Genomic DNA, 18,157 nt, shown 5'->3' with positions numbered 1-18,157 from the left:
TATTTAAATATACAGGCTTATTTGGAGTATCAATATATGTCAATCTTCTGATAACAACCAAAATTGAAAATGCTTTTTCCAAGCACAAATCTCACAAAATTCTCTTCAGCAAGATGGATTGAACTGAAATCAGCAAGAATTCCAGTAAGAGCTTTCAGTTTAAAATCAGCATCTATGTGCATGAACATGTTTTTTCTTCAGAATTTTGTATCTGTATTAACTCATTGTGATCTGTATATTTTGAATAGAAGGCTCATGATTTGTTGCAAATCAGGCACATTTGGTTAACACTTTGTTTTTAAATTAACTTACCAGCTGCTTTATTAGTGATATTCTATGAGTTGGATTTATACACCAAGGAAAACAGAAAATAAAGGCCAAACCTTCTGGACATCATGCAGTCTATACTGCATAGCAAAGACATTTACCCGAAATGCAGCACAGAGTCAAAGAACACTTCTTTCACACACACACACAACTGGATTATGGGGTAGATCCCACATTTAAGAGGTTCCCTAGAACAGTGGTCCCCAACCTTTTTTGTACCAGGGACCAATTTCAAGCAGAAACACTTTTTCAAGGACCGGCGGGGGGGATTCTATTTTCCATTCCCAAAACTTTTTGTTTACCCTACAACTAGCATTAAAGACACCTGACTGCAGTCTCTCTAGTTCTAGGTCTTGCCCAGCTGTGTAGCTACAAAATTTCATGCAGATGTTTCTCTTATCTCTGTTTGGTGAAAAGAGGAATTGAATGAGGAGCATTTAGTCAGTGTGTTTTCCCTAGGAAGCTCCTGTAGTCCTTGTTTAGGGATCATTCAGAGCTACGATGGACCTCTAACATCCAGCCCAGGAAGAAACTGCTTCAAAGAAGCCGGGGGGTGGCTTTTCCTGTCGCCGCACCTCCTCCGAAGCGCCCGTTCACCCCACCCCACCCGCCCGCGCGGGGTTCAATCCAGTGCTCCGTCTCTGCCTGCCTGCCTGCCTGCCTGCGTTTCTGGTTGTTTGGGAGCAGCTTCGGCTGAAAAAAGAGGCGAATAGTTATTATTCTTCCTGGGCTGGTGGAGGAGCGAGAGAGCGACTGAGAGAGGAACGAGGCGGGAGGAAACCGAAGCCGCTGAGCCGGAGAGCAGGACAGGCTTTGGTTGCTTCCTCCCTCCCCTTCTTTCATTTGTGTCCTTGATCCCTGATCCCAGCAGCATTCACCGAAGGCGAAGAAAGCCGCCATTTTTTTAAAAAAAAATTTCTTTGCGGCCCGGTACAGAGTGCTCCACGGACCGGTACCGGTCCACGGCCCGGTGGTTGGGGACCCCTGCCCTAGAAGACAGATCCTGGCACCTGCAAGCCATACCAGGAGGTAGGAGCAGGTGAGGGAATCAAGGCAGGTTCTGAGAGTGAAGGTTTGGAACATCCAGCCTTTCACTCTGTTTAACATTTCAACATTTATAACATACATAAGAAATCTGTGAGTTTCAACATCACTAAAACATTTTTTGTCTTTAATCTGGAGCACTGTATAGCTCTTAAAATAGATAGCTTGCAAAGAACAGAAACAAGGGGTAAATATTTCAAAACCTTAAAGGAAAAAAGTAAGCATTCAGAGCTGATGCTTTTTCTGTACCAGTTGTCAATCAGTATCAGTCCAACTTCTTCCAAACTAGCACCTCAACATTCATAATATTCCATCCAAATAGCAATGGCAATACTTCCACCCAACTACATTACACTGATACTGGGCCACCAGGCCTCCTGTGTCTGTGAACAAACAGTTCATAATGCTATTCATACCTTTAGAGCTTCAAAAGTAAGCAGTACATCATTGGTCCGTTTCAAGTCAATATAGAACATCATCAAATCTCTTGATCCAAGTTGCATGAAGATAGGCAGCAACTGTTGGGAGAAATGTACAACATACTTTTAAGATACACATCTTAAATATTTTTTTCTCCTAAATTTAGAAGCAGCCAGAGACAAAGTATAGTTGACCAAGATTTCTGCTAAGTCACGGGTGTCAAACCTTCCACACCACATTGATATCACATGACGTATCGTGACATTTTTTCCTTCACGGAGCTGGGGTGGGCATGACCTGTGCATGACGCATCTGGCCTGCAGGCCAACGGTTTGACATCCCTGTGTTATGTAATCTTGAGGATGGTGCTTACTGTGCAGCTAGCCATTTCCTCTCGTATATTTTTAGATTAAAATACGTAGGGGGGGGAGGGGGGGGGCTAGAATGTTGTTCCGTTATATTACCTCGGTATTTCTTTCCAACACATGCATTATTTATAATATGATCTATTTTTCTTTACAATAAAGGAGTCTGTATTATAGGGGTATCTTTATTTATAATAAAGGGGTATTTATAATATGATCGAAACATTAACGTCCTGTTCTAAGGCAAGCACATAACAAAGCACAGTGAATTCGAAAGACAGCTCCAAAGATTATCTTATGCTCTTTGTAGAATGCCTCTGCATAAGAACATACCTTGAACAGATTACGATACTCCATAATACAGTTTAATTTCTTCCTAAAAGAAATGCAATTATCACATATCCTCCAGCTTTTTTAAACCTACCTCTTGATACTCCCCTAGAGGAGTCAGATACTGCAGAATCAGTCGTTGCTCTATGGCGGGGGTCAAGGGGTACAGGTTATAATTTGTGCCAATCACCCAAGGAGACATCTCAGACCAGCTGCTATTGGACAGTTCAACAAACATCCTTTCTGGTTCAGAAGAGAAGCCGAGTTTTTGTTTTGCTTTTCGGAAATTCTCTTTTTCGTGTTGCTTCCCTGATTTTTTTGCAGCAGAATTTACCCGACTACTTGTCTTGTGATTTGAGTCAAGGTTAAATGAAATCTCCATGTCTCCTGTCACTTCCTCCTGCTCACCATCCACAGCCATCTCCCCATAATCCATGTCCACAGCTTCTTCATCTAGAGGCAGCAAGGGGTCAGATGGCACTTTTCGAGGACTGGGACGCTTATTTTCATGTTTTGTGTTCATTTCAATGACTTGCAGCTCTCGCAAACGTTGAAGGACAAATGCCACCTTTCATAAAGAGTTGAACATACATCATTTTAACACACTTCTGCTATCCCGAAATCAATTTAACTTCAAATGTTAAATATTTAAATACACTAGCTTTGCAAAACTTAAGATCACATATTATTATTCTAATAATGTGAGGGAAGACAGGAAACTAGAGTTGGGGAAAAGTTATATTGTAAAATCAAACATGCTGATATATGAATCTGTTTTCTCCATTTGCAAAGAAGGACATTTCTAAAATTTGCTGTTGAATAGTAACATGCAACATTGCTGCAGTTTTTCTACATTCAATGTGATAATGCTCCAGGGGTTAAATAAAATCTTAGGGCTTTCTGCTCCAATCACACTGTTCAATACTTGTCTACAATATGTTATGGATATTTCCTGTTTACCAGTTGAGAATTCTCATCTCTATAGTTGGCAGCAATATCTTGATTCTCCATGGCACCTCCAAGCAACCCCGTTGCGAATGTCCTTAAAGGCTGATCAGCTTCTCGTGCCCATTTGAAGAGATTCTCAACAATGCCTTCCTAGAATAAAGAGGGGACAAGAGAGATGTATTTAGACAAGTTAAATTATTCACAGCTTACATTCCAATACAACATCTACTCACATATAAGTCCCATAATCTATACTGGGCTTTGTTCCGAAAAGAAACTTTTCAGATTAAAAAAGTAGATGAAGTTGTTGATATGATCAACATTTAAAGTAATAAATGCATATCCAGAATGATTTTTTAAGCTATAGTTTTCTTTGAATTTTTTCGCAGTAAGACTTCCTTACTAAAAAAGGACAAGCACTTGTTAAACTGGACATGCGACCCTCGCCGCGCATGCACACGTGACCCCCCCTGCACCCCCGCGCGTGACCCCCATGCCTCCCACATGCATGCACAACCCCTGCATGTGTGCCCCACTCCCCATGCATGCCCCATGCATGCACAGCAGAGACCCGAAGACCAGCTGACCGGCGTATGCATGATGTGCAGCAGAGCAGAGCTAGGGCGATGGCTCGCACACCAAGAGAGAAGGCTCTGCGTGCCACCTCTGGCAGGCATGCCCTAGGTTCGCCATCACGGCTGTAAGCTGCTCAGAATTACTTAGGAAAGGTGGCTTTTGAATAAATGAACAGAATTTTAGCTTTCAAAATAAAGATAGCTATCATCTGGAGTCAATTAATTGATATACTGTTGACAGTGCCAGAAGTGAAGTTTTCAGACACTTGGAATTTATTCTTGTTACCAGCCTCCCAAAACTGTCAGAGCAGAGTCTGCTAAGATCTGCACCAAGTTGCTTCCAGGTCTATCTTCCTACACCCCATACCTTCTCCTGAAAGACAACAGCAGTTTCTAGCCCAGGCATAATGTCCAACAGGAGTCGGCAGGCAGCTGTGTTCAGTGGTGGTTCTCTGCTTGTCATGACGTAAGCATTTACCAGCTAAAAGAAGAAGAAACGTTTTTGACTTATTTCTTAAAGAAAGAAAAAAATTACATGTCAGATCTGAATGCCTTTCTACTTATGGGAAGAATACCAGTCCAGCAGAGGCTGCATTTGAAGAAGGGAAGGAAGGAAGGAAGGAAGGAAGGAAGGAAGGAAGGAAGGAAGGAAAGAAGGAAGGAAGGAAGGAAGGAAGGAAGGAAGGAAGGAAGGAAGGAGGGAGGGAGGGAGGGAGGGAGGGAGGGAAGGGAGGGAAGGGAGGAAGGGAGGAAGGGAGGGAGGGAGGGAGGGAGGGAGGAGGAGGGAGGGAGGGAGGGAGGGAGGGAGGGAGGGGAGGAGGAAGGAAGGAAGGAAGGAAGGAAGGAAGGAAGGAAGGAAGGAAGGAAGGAAGGAAGGAAGGAAGGAAGGAAGGAAGGATCTGAATTGAATCTCTCCTACAATGTTTCATTCATAGGATCACTGATTCTCTGGAGCCAATAACTTCAGGACAAGATATGGTGGGAAAAAGTTAAATCTGCAAAAATCAGTCTTATTGCACAAGCCAAGAACCACCCACATCAAAAAGTTTTCAAATCTATATTATGCTTTATTACTATTATCAATTTTTAAAAAGTGGAATTGTTTAGGTTCCTCCATTAGCATTGTAAGAGTCTTGATAGCCTTAAATTACATAGAAACACAATATAAGATTACAATTCTAAGAGCATTTACCGTACTTAAAATTTAAGTACACTTAATTCAACTGCGCCACTTACGCACAGGATTCTGCTGCACATATTACATCTGTAAGTATGGTAACCTATCCAGGCTTTTGAATTCTTCAATACATTAGTCTTTATCAGTTTTTGCAAAATGTAAGGTTCAAAGTTAGAGCTTAAGTCCACTTGTTATTGTACATAAATTATTTCAGTTTACTGGAATCTACTTCAATTTCAATAACCACCTTGAATTTGTAATTTTCTGGAAAATACAGGAGGCAAAGGGCCCTTTGGTAGGCAGAGAGAAGACAGACAGAGTTAATAAAGAAAAGACTCTTTTTATGCTGCTTGCATCATGATTTGAATGAATCAGACTGATGCAAATTTTATACTGTTTTGGAAATTGCATTCCTCTTTCAACAGAAAATGAATCTAAAACAAAATGAATCCCTTAAGACCACTTTTTGCATCTTGGCAAAACAAAAAATAAGTAAGAAGTTACTAGCTACCGGTTGCCAAGGAGAAATCTATACATAAATTCAAAGGGCAAACCCACTGCATTCATGAAATCATCATTCTTGAAAAGAATCCTCAGCAAATGTCCAAGCATACATTTTGGGTCTGCTCGACCTGTAAAACAGACAACAGTATCAATTAATAGACCATACACTCACTAACAAACCTAAATAGAAACAATGCAAAGAAAATAAAACAAACATGTAAAACAATATGTTTGCTAACTGAAGTTAAATATGATTAATTGAATATCTTGACAATTCAAAAATTTCCACCCACAAATCAACTGAAGTGAAATATTGGCACTGAATTTAAGTAAAAATATTGTATTGACAAATTCATGTAATAAATTTATGTAATAAAATATTGTATTGACAAATTTATGTAAAATTATATTTTAATTTTATAAACCTATTTGGTTGACTAAAACAGCCTTCTAATCTAAACTATTGGCCAATAATTCTTAAGGAACTTGTTTTAATGAGAAGTCCAGTATGTCCAGGAAAAAAGAGTATGTTAAAATAGGTTTGCAATCAGCTTATAGTATTGGTATTCTTCTGTTTAAAGGTTTTGTGTGGTCAGTAGACCTTGTGATGGGAAGGTCACATGAGGTGAAGGTCTTGTGCTGGGTCTCGTGAGGGTTTGAAGCCTGGCACTCCACAAGTAATTCCATCAACAGACACATCGACCTACAACCAGCCTACAAACCCGAGAATTCAAATCAACTGCACAACCAAACCACAACAGCAACAACCTTCAACCATCCTCCAACCAGCACTTCAACTCCCAATGACACTCACCTGATGTGACCTCCCCATCACAAGACCCTCACCTGATGTGACCCATGACTGACCCCTAACAAGACTCATCACTAGACCTTCATCTGATGTAATCCTCCCATCACAAACCTACTGACCACACAAAGCCCTTATAAGCAGAACACCAATACTGACATCCCCTAAACTACTCTGAAGATGTTAACTAGCCTGGTAACGAAATGTTTGGAAACAAGCTCGGAGAACGATCCTCCACTCTCACCCCTATGGTTATTCAACATTTATAACATACATAAGAACTTCTTAAAAGTTTTACTAAATAACATTTGAAATATGTGCACAAGTTATTCTTTGGTAGGTGAAAAAATTACAATATAGTTGTACAATCATAGTCTATATCCGTGATGGTGAACCTATGGCATGCGTGCCATTGGTGGCATGCAAAGCCATTTGTGCCGGCACGCGAGCCGCAGGCAAACTTACCTCACTGCGCATGCGCGCATCTCACAGCTGATTTTCAGCCCGTTTGAGGTCTTTTTCAGCCTCCCAGAGGCTTGAGAATAGCTTCTGCAACCTTTGCAGGCCAAAAAATAGTCCCATTTTGTAACTTCATGTAATACCGGAAGTGACAAAACAGGCCTATTTTTCAGCCTGCAAAGGCTGCAGAAGCCTTCTTCAAGCCTCTGGGAGGCTGAAGATCAGCTGGGAGAGGCAGTGCAGGTAAGGGGGTGGGGGGTGGGGATTACGCGTGCATGTGTAGGGTGTGTGTGGGGAGTGTGCATGCATTGCTTCTGGGTGCTGGTATGTGAGCGCACAGGCGCAAGCACGCACGCAATTTGTGACACAGGAGCCCAAAAAGGTTAGCCACCACTGTTCTATATCTTAAGTTATAGAAAAACACTTCAATTAGTTGAAAAACCGTCTTCTATTTGTTTTGTGACAACAGGTCTTTCACTCTTTTTGTTCCAGGCCTCCCATAAAACATTTAAAATCAGTTTCCATGTATTTTTGATTTGTTTAAAGATATGTCTCTTTAATATTTCAAGAAGCAAGGAGAATTACAGAAATTCCAAAAAGCAATTTAGTTGCATGCTGTTGTTAACATAATTATGTTAATGAAGAGAAATCACCCACAATGACACCAGGCTATTTGAGGGGCTACCTTCCCCTGCAAGTATCAAAATCAATGGGGAAGCTGACAGGAGAAGTTGCAAATCACAAGATGTCTTGCTTAATGAACAGCGATTCACTTAATGACTATGGCAAAAACAAAGGTTATAAAAGCAGGTGTGGTCATGTAATGCCTTGCTTAATGACACCACTTAATAATAAATTTTCCAGTCCTAATTGTGGGTGTAAGTTGAGGAATATCTGTATGACTCCTGGCTTGATGTGGTGTCCAAATAGTATCAGTTAATATACATGGATTATTTAAAGCAGGGGTGTCAAACTTAATTTTATTGAGGGCAGCATCAAGATTATATTTGACCTGGGGTGGGCATGGCCAGGGGGCATGGCCAGCTAGACATCACTCATCGAAGCTCTGTTTTTGGCCGCAACGGCCTCCTGCAACCTTCTGCCAATGAAAACAGAGCTCGGGGAGACCGCATACTCCGATTTAACTGACAGAGGGATGCAGTAGATCATCATGACCAAAAACAGAGCTCCGTTTTTGGGAGTGCACAGCTCTCCCAAACTCCGTTTTCGCTGGCAAAGGCACCCCGGGCTGGTCCTTCGCTGTTTCCAGGGTGGGCCCGCAAGCCAGATCTAAGCACCCTGAGGGCTTGAGTTTGACACTCCTGGTTTAAAGGCAGTAAGCCATAATTTTACACACACACACACAGAGAGAGAGAGAGAGAGAGATGAGAGCATATGAAATGTGCCTATGGTTTTCTTGCTTAGTCCTTTTCAAAAAAAAAAAAAAAAAACCTCTACCAATCCTCTAGTTAATTCAGAGAGATACGAAAGGCACTATGATACTTTGCTCCTTAAATAGGATTCTGATTGGCTCAGAAAAAAATATGGCTTAAGGTGATGTTTAAACACAGATAAATGCTTTCTTCTCAATTTACCAGGATGTCTATCATCAAATGGATCTGGATCTCGTTTGCGATACTCTTCTGTCTCCTTTTCAATCAATTCTGACATTCTAGAAACAGAAAAAAACACAAGCAATTTGTATTTCTCTTTAATATTTGAATTGTTAAAATTAGAAAACCATGATTAACCAAGATTCTAATTGGACTACATATGATCCAAACATTACAGGTAGTCCTTGTTGAAATGACCACTTGAAGTTACAGTGGTGATGAAGAGGGCGGTCTTACTCCTTGTAGTTAGGGCCACTGCAACATTCCCATGGTCACATGATTTGAGCTCTTGGCAAATGGCTCACAATTAGAGCCGCCTAGAATTGCTTGATGGTGAGATGGGTGGCATACTAATTTCATTGATTACTTATTACAGTTGCAGTGCATTGCAGTCACATTATTGCAATTTGAGATTTCCACTTCCATCTTCTGACCAGCAGAGTCAATGGGGAAGTCAACAGGTCCTAAAGGGCAATCATGTGACCTCAGGATATTGCAACTGTGCAGGATTCACCTAACAATGGCAACTGGGACTGCCACAGCTGCTATTATAAGCTAATGCATTAAGTGTGACTTCATTCTTGTTTAGGATACAATTTGTCATTCACACAGGCTGAGTCTGAGTCTAATTCAAATAAATGAATTAAGCTATGAAGTGTCAAAAATCTGATATTTACTGCCAAATCTTGGACAGGGAAGCTTGATAGCAAATATTACTAAGAGCAGGAAAAGAAAGGAGCAGGAAAACTAGTCCATTGCTTTTCTGTTATTTTCTGTTACTTTCACACTTCTCAAAGCTTGTGCATTAGGCTAAAATATGCAAATCATTTGGTAGGGCCGTTTCAAGACTTCCTGAAGTCTTCAGACCATGTATTTTCATGCTCAGAAGATGCTTCTGCATAATCAGCAAATTTACCTGCTTTATCAAATGATCTGTACAAGCTCAGTAAACAGAATGTAAAAACTAAATTATAAAAAAGTTTACCTGTGACTAAGCTCTACTGAATGGTGTCATTTCCACAACGTATTCCATATAACTTATATTTGATCACACCTACCGGGTAAGAATAGGAACCATGTCTTGTCCACTGCCATGATCTTTCTCCCATTGCTCTAGCAAAGCAGTGAGCTCAGCCTTGGAATCTACAAGCTCAGAACATGAAGTCATGACTCACTCTAGACAAAAGAGAGAAGCTATTAAGATGAGAGGAAAACGTCCTCAATTCTTATTGCAGTTGTTTTCACACAAAAAACATTACATTTCAAAAACCACCTTTTTATAAAATGAATTGAAAATGGGGAAGTTAATACATTTTAAAAATATCTTTGAATGCACTCATCACAAAGAACTTCAGCATGTTTATGTTTTTAAAGCAGTATTCTCTTCTATGATAAGCAGTTGACACCCATATGCCAACATTTCCAAATTAGGTGCCACTCAAGATGGAACCAAGACAATAACTGTATTTCATTTTATTTACCATAACTAAAATAAAAAGCAGCTGATATGATTACCCTCCAAACATATTTTGTAATCAGTTCCCCTTCTCCCATATTAAAAATTACAACTAATTACAATTCTCAGAAGTCATGGTCATGGATCTCTAAACCTAAAGTGTCAGATTATAGAAATTTGGCTTATAAACTGCACTGGCTTTCATTCCACCAGGCTCAAAAGCAAAGGGTTAATTGCTCTTTTTAATCTCTTCAATCTAACCCCAACCCTCAATTCTGTCAGAAGAAAATGTTTTAGAGATTTCATCCACCGGACATGAATGAAGTAAGTGAAGTCAGCCCACAGTAAGTTATCTGGACAAAGGAAAACGTTTTTCCTCTTGAACACAAATATTTTGCTCAACACAAAAGGGGAAACAGGACAAAGAGATAGCAACACATTGGAGCACCTCCTAATTTGGACAGATAGGTAGGGATGGCTCTATCTTTTTGAATGTTTTATTTTTGAAACAAATATTTCAACAGAAAGGCACCAAGAACAAACACATCACCAGGATTCAAAAATTTTCTCATTTCCATCAAATGAGAAAATAGGTTTAAGGTTTAATGGATTAAATAAATCTATACTCCATATTGTTAAATATTATCCATACAATCAAATAAATGAAGTTGTAAATATAAGAGTAATTAATTTAACAGACCTACCTATCTCTGTTTTGATTGGCAAAGTTTAAAAAAATCCAATACAGAGATCCAAGTCAGACCTTTTGTTTGAGGTTGAAAATCACATTTAGTTGGATGAAAGCAAGCGTTAAGTATGATGACCTGCATCCCAGCTTTTGGTTTCCAACTCAGAACTCGGTCCTTTCTTTTCTGAACAAGCTGGCAGTAGAACCAAATTCTGGCAGGGCTCGTTTTAAGTACCGTGTTTCTCATATAATAAGGCCGGGTCTTATTTTTTTTGAGCCCCGAAAAAATGGCTAGGCTGTTTTTTTGGGGGTGACTTAATTCCCTCCCCCTTGCATCTTCGGGCGGGCGGGCAGAGATGGCTTGGATGTTGACCTCGGCGTTGATGGGGCACTTCATATTGGGGTCAACGCAGGCAGCACCATATCCGGGTGTGCAACAAAAGTACTTCCTAACGGCAAGCCCCACCATTCCCCCCCATTTCGCATGTTTTAATATAGGCCTTAATTTGGGGGGAGGGGCTTAATTTCATTTCATGCCTATAAAACATGCTGGGACTTCCTATTGGGGGAGGCCGTATTGTTGGAGAAACAGGGTATATAAGGGAATAAAGAATTGAATGAGGAATCCATTCAATACCAAACTGTCAGCTAGCACTCAGCACTACTCGGGAGTAGCTTTTTAAAAAAAAATTAGGAAAGTTCAAACAATGTATCGTTTTAGGGGTTTGTGGCACCACAACATCTGAGAATCCTAATCTAACCCATCATGTTTCCACAGTGGCTTAAGTAGATGACACTGGAAAGCCCTCAAGTAACATAGGGGAGCCTTTCCCAGCAACTGCTACCAAGACACAAATTGCCTCTGATATTGAAATTAACATACATCCATTACACCTTTTGACAGCTTTAGCCTTCCCAAAAGCCTGCAATCTCCTTCAAAATGATCCAGGTTGGTAGTTATTTTTTCATCAACCACATATTTCTAGGCAGAAAAGAATGGTGATGAATAACTTGGCAAGAGATCTGATGAAACATAATAAAGTACCAGTAAGAACATACAACCCAAAGCTCAGAAATATATGATGTATCACAAGGAAATAGAGGGAATTTTAACTTAAAAGATTTGATCACTGGAATAACATAAACGTTTAATGGGTCAACTTATTGTTTCTTCTAAAAATATTCATATACATACAGCATTTTTAAAATACACATTTTAAAGGGGTTCACTTAAATGACAAACAAGGAATTTCTCACCCATATGGGTGGCATGTGTCTTCCTCAGTCTCAGGTCCTCTACCAGAGCCTGAGAATTTGAGGGTCCTGCATAGTATATCAGCTAGTCTTAGCACTGAACACAGAGAAATCTAATGTTGTTTCTGGGATCTGTTGAAGCCACTTCAAGTGATGGTAGGACCACTTTGGCCTTTACTATCCAAAATCCTCTCTAGTTCTTCCTTCGGGCCTTGGTACTTCTCTAGCTTCTCCTTCTCCCTGATGTTGCTGTCATTTGGCACCACTACACCTATCATCACTGCCATCTTCTGATCTTTGTCTACTACCAGGATGCCTGGTTGCCTGACCAACGCCTGCTTGTCTGTCTAGATCTAGAAGTCCCACAGGATCTTAGCCCTGATATTCACAGTCCTATGTGGAATCTCCCATCAGGTCTTGGGAGGATCAAGCCCATACACTGTACAGATGCTCCTGCACACAATGCCAGCTACTTGGTTGTACTGTTCAGTGTGTGCTGTTCCTGCCTGCATCTCTGAGTCTGTCTCTGAGGCCTCTCTGAATAATCTGCATCACAGGTCCTTCCTAGTGTGGTAGACCCTTGCTTCTATGGATCTGGGCCTGAGTGCCTATTCTTATGTTACTGGGATCAGTGTCTCAGTGCTGTCTTTTAGTCCAGCTCCTTTCAGCCACTGGTAGAATTTCCCAATGTCAAACATCTCAGCTATCTGTCAATGGTACATCCAATGTAGGGTCTTTCTTACCTTGCCATGGTTCTTCCTCTGCTTGATCTTCCTCCCATGTCTGCTACTGATTCAGGAATTCTCTCAGCAATTCATCTTTGAGTGCCATTTTACTGTTGCACTCCTGCATACTCTGGATTTCATCCAGGACACTGGCATTGACACTTACCAGACCTCCCCCCACCCCTCCTCTTTCTAGTTAGTATACAGTCTCTGGGCTTTGGACTTGTGGGTGGAAACTTCCATACACTGTGAAGAGTTTCCAAGTTTTCACATCAGCAGCTTCCATGTCTTTCTCTGACTAGCTCCTATACAGCAGGGTATCTGATGACTACAGGGCTTTGGGCTGATGGTGAAAATCTTCCTAGCTCTTCAGGACCTGTCTTATCCTTCAGGGGTAATTGGATGTTGCTGTCTTCCTTGTTTTCTCATCATGATTTCCATGCAACTGTGGGATATCTAGGTACTTGTGCCTGGTCTATATATCTTTTATGTGGACTAATGGTAGTTCCAACCCATCAGTTTAACTACCTTCTCTCTCGACTACCATTCGGTCAGATTTCTTCAGTCTGAATGACATTCAAATGTCCTTGCTTAGATCCATATCAAGCAGTTCAGCAAGTCAAAGTCTTGTTCACACTTAGCATACAGCTTGATGTATATCACCTTGGTATATGCCATACTTGACAGCCACTTGTGTGAACTGTCTCAAGTGCACTTCTAAAATTACCTTTCATAGTCCCATTGAATTCTTGTAAAAGGTCCTTAGTATCTGTTGACTTTGTACAGATCCATATGTGTGGCATTGAATTGTAGGCTTTCCAGTAATCAATACAAGCAGTGTTGAAATCGTTCTGTCTTGAGTCTTGAATGACTACCTAATGAATAACTGGAGTTTTGAGCCTCTGTTGTTCTCAATGTGTGCTTGTTAACACACATGCACACACAGTGATCTAGATAATGAACCTTGTTGTGAACTATAACTATTTGCTTTTGATTTCTGCAAAAGGATCCTTTGCTTCTCCAACTAAAACAGTTGTTTTCTTTTCAAGAACATGACTGATTATCATTTGTTTCCAACACATAACATATTTTGAAGGGAGAAAGTAAATCCAATTACTACATAATATTGGCCCATAGATATAATAATTTTGGTTAAATTATTTAACTGTTTATATTATATGTAATTAAAGTATCTGATATAGCTGAAAATTTACACTATGCAGATTATTTTTAAACAGAACTCTTCCAAAAATCTTAACAAGAGCAAAGCTTTAAATGCACTGTACAACAAAATCATAACACACCCAAAAATACAAATACAAATATAAAGCCTGTGCAGGTAGTCCTTGAGTAACAGCATTGAGTAACCTTCGTTCAGTGCAGGGGTCTCAAACTGGATTTCTTTGAGGGCCGGATCAGCGTTGTAATTCTCCTCCGCAGGCTGGCTAGTGGGGGGGAGATGGGATGGACACCTCCTGTAGCATCCTGCCAGCCAAAATGGGGCATGCGGGGGAGTGCAGGGCCTCCGCGCAACCCATTTTCAGCCTGGACAGCTCCCTGCAGCACCTTGCCGGCCAAAACGGGGCACGGGGGGGGGGGGGTACTGCATGCGGCCCCAGCATGCCCCATTTTTGGATGGTCTCCTGTAGCCAGCAAAAACAGGGAGGCGGTCCAGTTTGACTGCCAGAGTCACCGCGGGCCAGTCCTTTGCTATTTCTAGGCCAGCCCTGCAGGCCAGATTTAAGCACCCCGCGTGCCAGATCCAGCCTGCAGACCTTGAGTTTGACTCCCCTAGTTTAGTGAGTGTTCAAAGTTACTACAGCACTGGAAAAAAATGACTTACGACCGTTTTTCACGCTTACGACTGTTGTAGCATCCCCAAGGTCATGTGATTAAAATTCAGATGCTTGCCAAATCGATTCATATTTATGACACTTGCAGTTTCCCAGGGTCATGTGATCACCTTTTGTGAGCTTTTGACAAGCAAAGTCAATGGAGAAGTCAGATTCACTTACAACTGCAGTGATTCACTTAACAACTGTGGCAGGAAATGAGGCAAAATTCACTGCTGGCTTAACAACATAAATTTTGGGCACAATTATGGTCATAAGTCAAGGATTACCTGTGTAACACAATGTTTTGACCAAGGTAGCTAGCAGGCTTTATTTGTACATTCCCTTATTCAATACATCTGCCAGTATAAAATGAAGTAAAATATCACAAGTTGTTATTCATTGCTAGAGAAGAAAACCTGGCGAGGTACTTAACACTAATGAATAGCATTTCTAAAAAGTATTGCTACAATAGCAAAGCACTGAATCAAACTGAAGAAGGGTCCATTTATGTGACCTAACAAGATGAAATTGCAAATCACTGATACTCAAATTGTATTATTTCAAGCATTCGGTTCAATTCATTTTGCTGAAAAGAATTTTGCCAATCAAGGACACTGTAATGAAATGCTTACGCTGATAATTGAAAGTAAATATGTGCATCTAAAGATGGTCCAAACAGTCACAGTCCAGTATCAACCCAGTGGTCTGGAACCCCTAACATAAACATGGATTCTTCGACCCTTATTATAACATTTGCTATATATAATCATAAATATTTAGGTAATGTCACAGGATGGATGCGATGGGAGGGTAATACAATACATTCCATTTTGTAACATTCTACTATGTTCAAAAGACTTAATTTAGAGCTAATCGTACAAATGAAAACAACATTGAGTTTCAATACTTCTCACTGAAGACCAAATATACTTAATATGGGAGAAAGTAATCTGCGTTCCCTATGACTTTTCATTTTTAGGGCAAATCAAACTAGACCACAATATCAGTAAAAGAATAAACACCTAATGGATAGCCATTAGAAGGCAAGAGAAGTGGAAAATAAGAGAGACCTAAATGAATTGACTGTCCAAAGAGTTTATCAGCAAGTGTCACTATAGTGCCTACAGTACAACAGGGAATGGTTGGGTGCTAATAAGTTGACCCAAAAACAAAAGGTCATAGAAACCAATGAAAAAAGGTTATAGGATAACTGGAAAGACGTTGGGATAAATTTGACCCACAAAATATAGGCTTCCAATTCATGATAATTTCTTTCTATGCTATTTTCCCAATTCTCTAATTGCATTTTCACACAAAGCTATTGATTCTATGAAAATTTGGGTTTTTAAAGCAAAAATTGGTCTTAAAGAAAAAATTTAATTGGGGCAAAAAAGGGCAGGGAGGTGGGAAGAGAGGAAGATGAGAGTTCACTTCCATACAGTACTATTTTAGATATATGACTGGAGGTGCCATTTAGTCAATTGGGGAAAACAAAAACAGAAAACTCTTAACACCATTTGACCCAGCTACCATTAATAACCTAGGAGTAAGGGAGTTATACTTTTTTTTTTTTTTACAAATGTTTCCTTTTCAATAATTCTTAATGAACCACTGGTATGAAGAAAAAAAAATGAAAGTAGTTTACCAAAGGAGATCAATCCCAGATACAGAACCACCAGCAGCAGCAATATAAAACTGGCATTTAGGCAAAAATTCTGGCCAAAACCAGAATAATTTTCTACTGGAAAACAGAATTACTCTTATTCATTTCTACAGAACAGGAAGGCAAATAAACCTATGAATAGAGAATTGGAAGAAGCTAAACCAATGAACTGAGTAGTTACCTACAGCAAAAGAGGCTCTAAGCCTAGGGCTGCAATTCATTCCATGACCTCAGCAATCTTGGCAGTAGTTTATTTGATTTGATTTTTATCTCACCTTTATCATTTTTATAAATAACTCATGCAGTGAGTATACCTAATACTCCTTAATCCTCCTATTTTCCCCTCAACAACAACCTTGTGAGGTAGGTTGGGCTGAGAGAGAGTGACTGGCCCAAAGTCACCCAGCTGGCTTTCATGCCTAAGGTGGAACTAGAACTCAGAATTCCCTGGTTTCTAGGCCAACAGCTTAATTCTTACTTCTCCATACCCACCAATTTGGTCCATGATATCAAAAGCATACAAGAAATAAACCATTCTGTTTCTAGGAAAGATCAACTATCACAGACTAGGGCATGAGGCCTTCCCAGTGTCAATTCGCACCATCTAGTAGGGCTGCTTTGAACCCTCCTCCTCATACATGTAATATGCAGGAAGGGAGGGTTGCAGGTGGCTATTTTTCAGCAAGAAGAATTAATTTTGCACATGCTGGTTTTTTTGTCTATTTTTTTCTTTCAGGATTAAATTCTGATATCAAAAAAATTCCTGAAGCTATAGCCTAAGTCAAAATATGTTCAAGCCCAGAGAAAACGGGGTGGTGGGGAGGCAAAATCTTCCTGGACATTTTACAGAAAAGTCACCAAGCAGCAACACCAGCTCCTCGTGGTCCTCAGGGCTGACAGCTAAGGGGACCAAAGAAAAGGAAAACGAGAGGGTAAAACAAAGACAAAACTAAGCTGAATTCCAAAGGGGAAAACAAGGCAGCCCAGCAAGACTGGTAGCCTTTCCCCTTAAGCCTTCCCTCCATTGTAGGAATGGTGATTACAGGGGGGGTATCCAAGGTGAATGCTTCGGTTTCAACAGAACTGTCCTCACTCGGAAACAAACTCCCTGGTGGGTCAATGGGGCTTCTTCACACGGCTGCATCCATAGTCTGTGCCGTGCATTTCTTCCGCCCCGTCTTGCAAAGGGGCACAAACTCCTTTCTTTCTAACCGACCAGAAGTACCAAGGAGGAGAAGGAGGAAGCGGGCGAACCACCCGCCTTTTCCCACCCTAATTCAATGCAGCGGAGACGGGCCAGGTCACCCGTTTCCTCTCCTCCGCCAGCCCGCCTTCTTCCCCGTCCCCGTCCCGCGATTTGCTGAGAGGGGGCACCTGGAAACACATGGAAGCGCCGCTCGGCTTTAAGAACAGCCTCGGCGAAGCCCGGCGGGGTCCCGCAAGGCGATCCCGGCCTGCGCCTGTCCCCACTCCCCGTCTGCCGGCCTGCTTCTCCCTTCGCCGAGCTCGTACGTACCTGCCCTCTCGCTCGAGCCGCCGCCACCGCCGCAGCTACCCTCTCGGCCTCCTCCCGGCCCCACGCACCGCGGCCCGGCGGCTGCTAGCAGTATGGCGGGCACACACTTTGCTCGTCACCGCGGCAGAGCTCGTCGCCCTGCCCCCACCCCCACGCGCTGTTCGACTCAGAGCCAGAGACACATTAAGGCGGCACGCGCACAGGCCCCAGGGAAATGTAGTTCGAGGAGTGCGCCTGCGCACACTGGTCGCAATTCATTTTCTCAGCTTTCCTCTCCGCAAGGGGCTTTGGAAATCGTAGTCTCTGCTTTCTGAAGCGTTTCTGTTTTCCTCCGCGGGAGGAGTCGTTGGCTTCCTCTACGGCGCGAGAAAAGCGCGAAATGGCTGTTTTAGTGAGTCTACGATCCCCGCCGGTTCGTAGTCGTTAGGGACAGCCTGTTGTTGAAGTTTT

At 41.4% G+C, this 18,157-nt stretch overlaps 1 protein-coding gene across 3 annotated transcripts in view; it reads right to left on the bottom strand.

The window, feature by feature from the left end:
• The window catches only part of DCAF1 (DDB1 and CUL4 associated factor 1), a 49,712-nt gene extending 31,865 nt beyond the window's left edge, over window positions 1-17,847 (bottom strand). Inside the window, exons 1-8 of one of the 3 annotated variants that reach the window (XM_026673256.2) lie at window positions 17,708-17,847; window positions 9,629-9,746; window positions 8,553-8,629; window positions 5,745-5,818; window positions 4,377-4,490; window positions 3,447-3,584; window positions 2,581-3,054; window positions 1,788-1,889 (exon numbers count right to left, since the gene is read on the bottom strand). In XM_026673256.2, coding sequence (XP_026529041.1) covers window positions 1,788-1,889; window positions 2,581-3,054; window positions 3,447-3,584; window positions 4,377-4,490; window positions 5,745-5,818; window positions 8,553-8,629; window positions 9,629-9,738 — 1,089 coding nt within the window. In that variant the 5' untranslated portion in view covers window positions 9,739-9,746; window positions 17,708-17,847. Of the gene's footprint in view, window positions 1-1,787; window positions 1,890-2,580; window positions 3,055-3,446; window positions 3,585-4,376; window positions 4,491-5,744; window positions 5,819-8,552; window positions 8,630-9,628; window positions 9,747-11,597; window positions 11,690-17,707 lie in introns of those variants that run through there. The other 2 variants (XM_087954944.1, XM_087954945.1) reach the window with 2 other exon arrangements.
• Window positions 17,848-18,157: the final 310 nt, after the last annotated feature.

The sequence above is a fragment of the Notechis scutatus genome, chromosome 2 (genome assembly GCF_049901735.1).
Source record: "Notechis scutatus isolate UNSWTSFEM ecotype Mainland chromosome 2, rNotScu1.2, whole genome shotgun sequence".
NCBI classification, from domain to species: Eukaryota; Metazoa; Chordata; class Lepidosauria; order Squamata; family Elapidae; genus Notechis; species Notechis scutatus.
The sequence above is the reverse complement of the archived record's forward strand: the minus strand, read 5'-3'. Positions and strand labels throughout refer to the sequence as shown.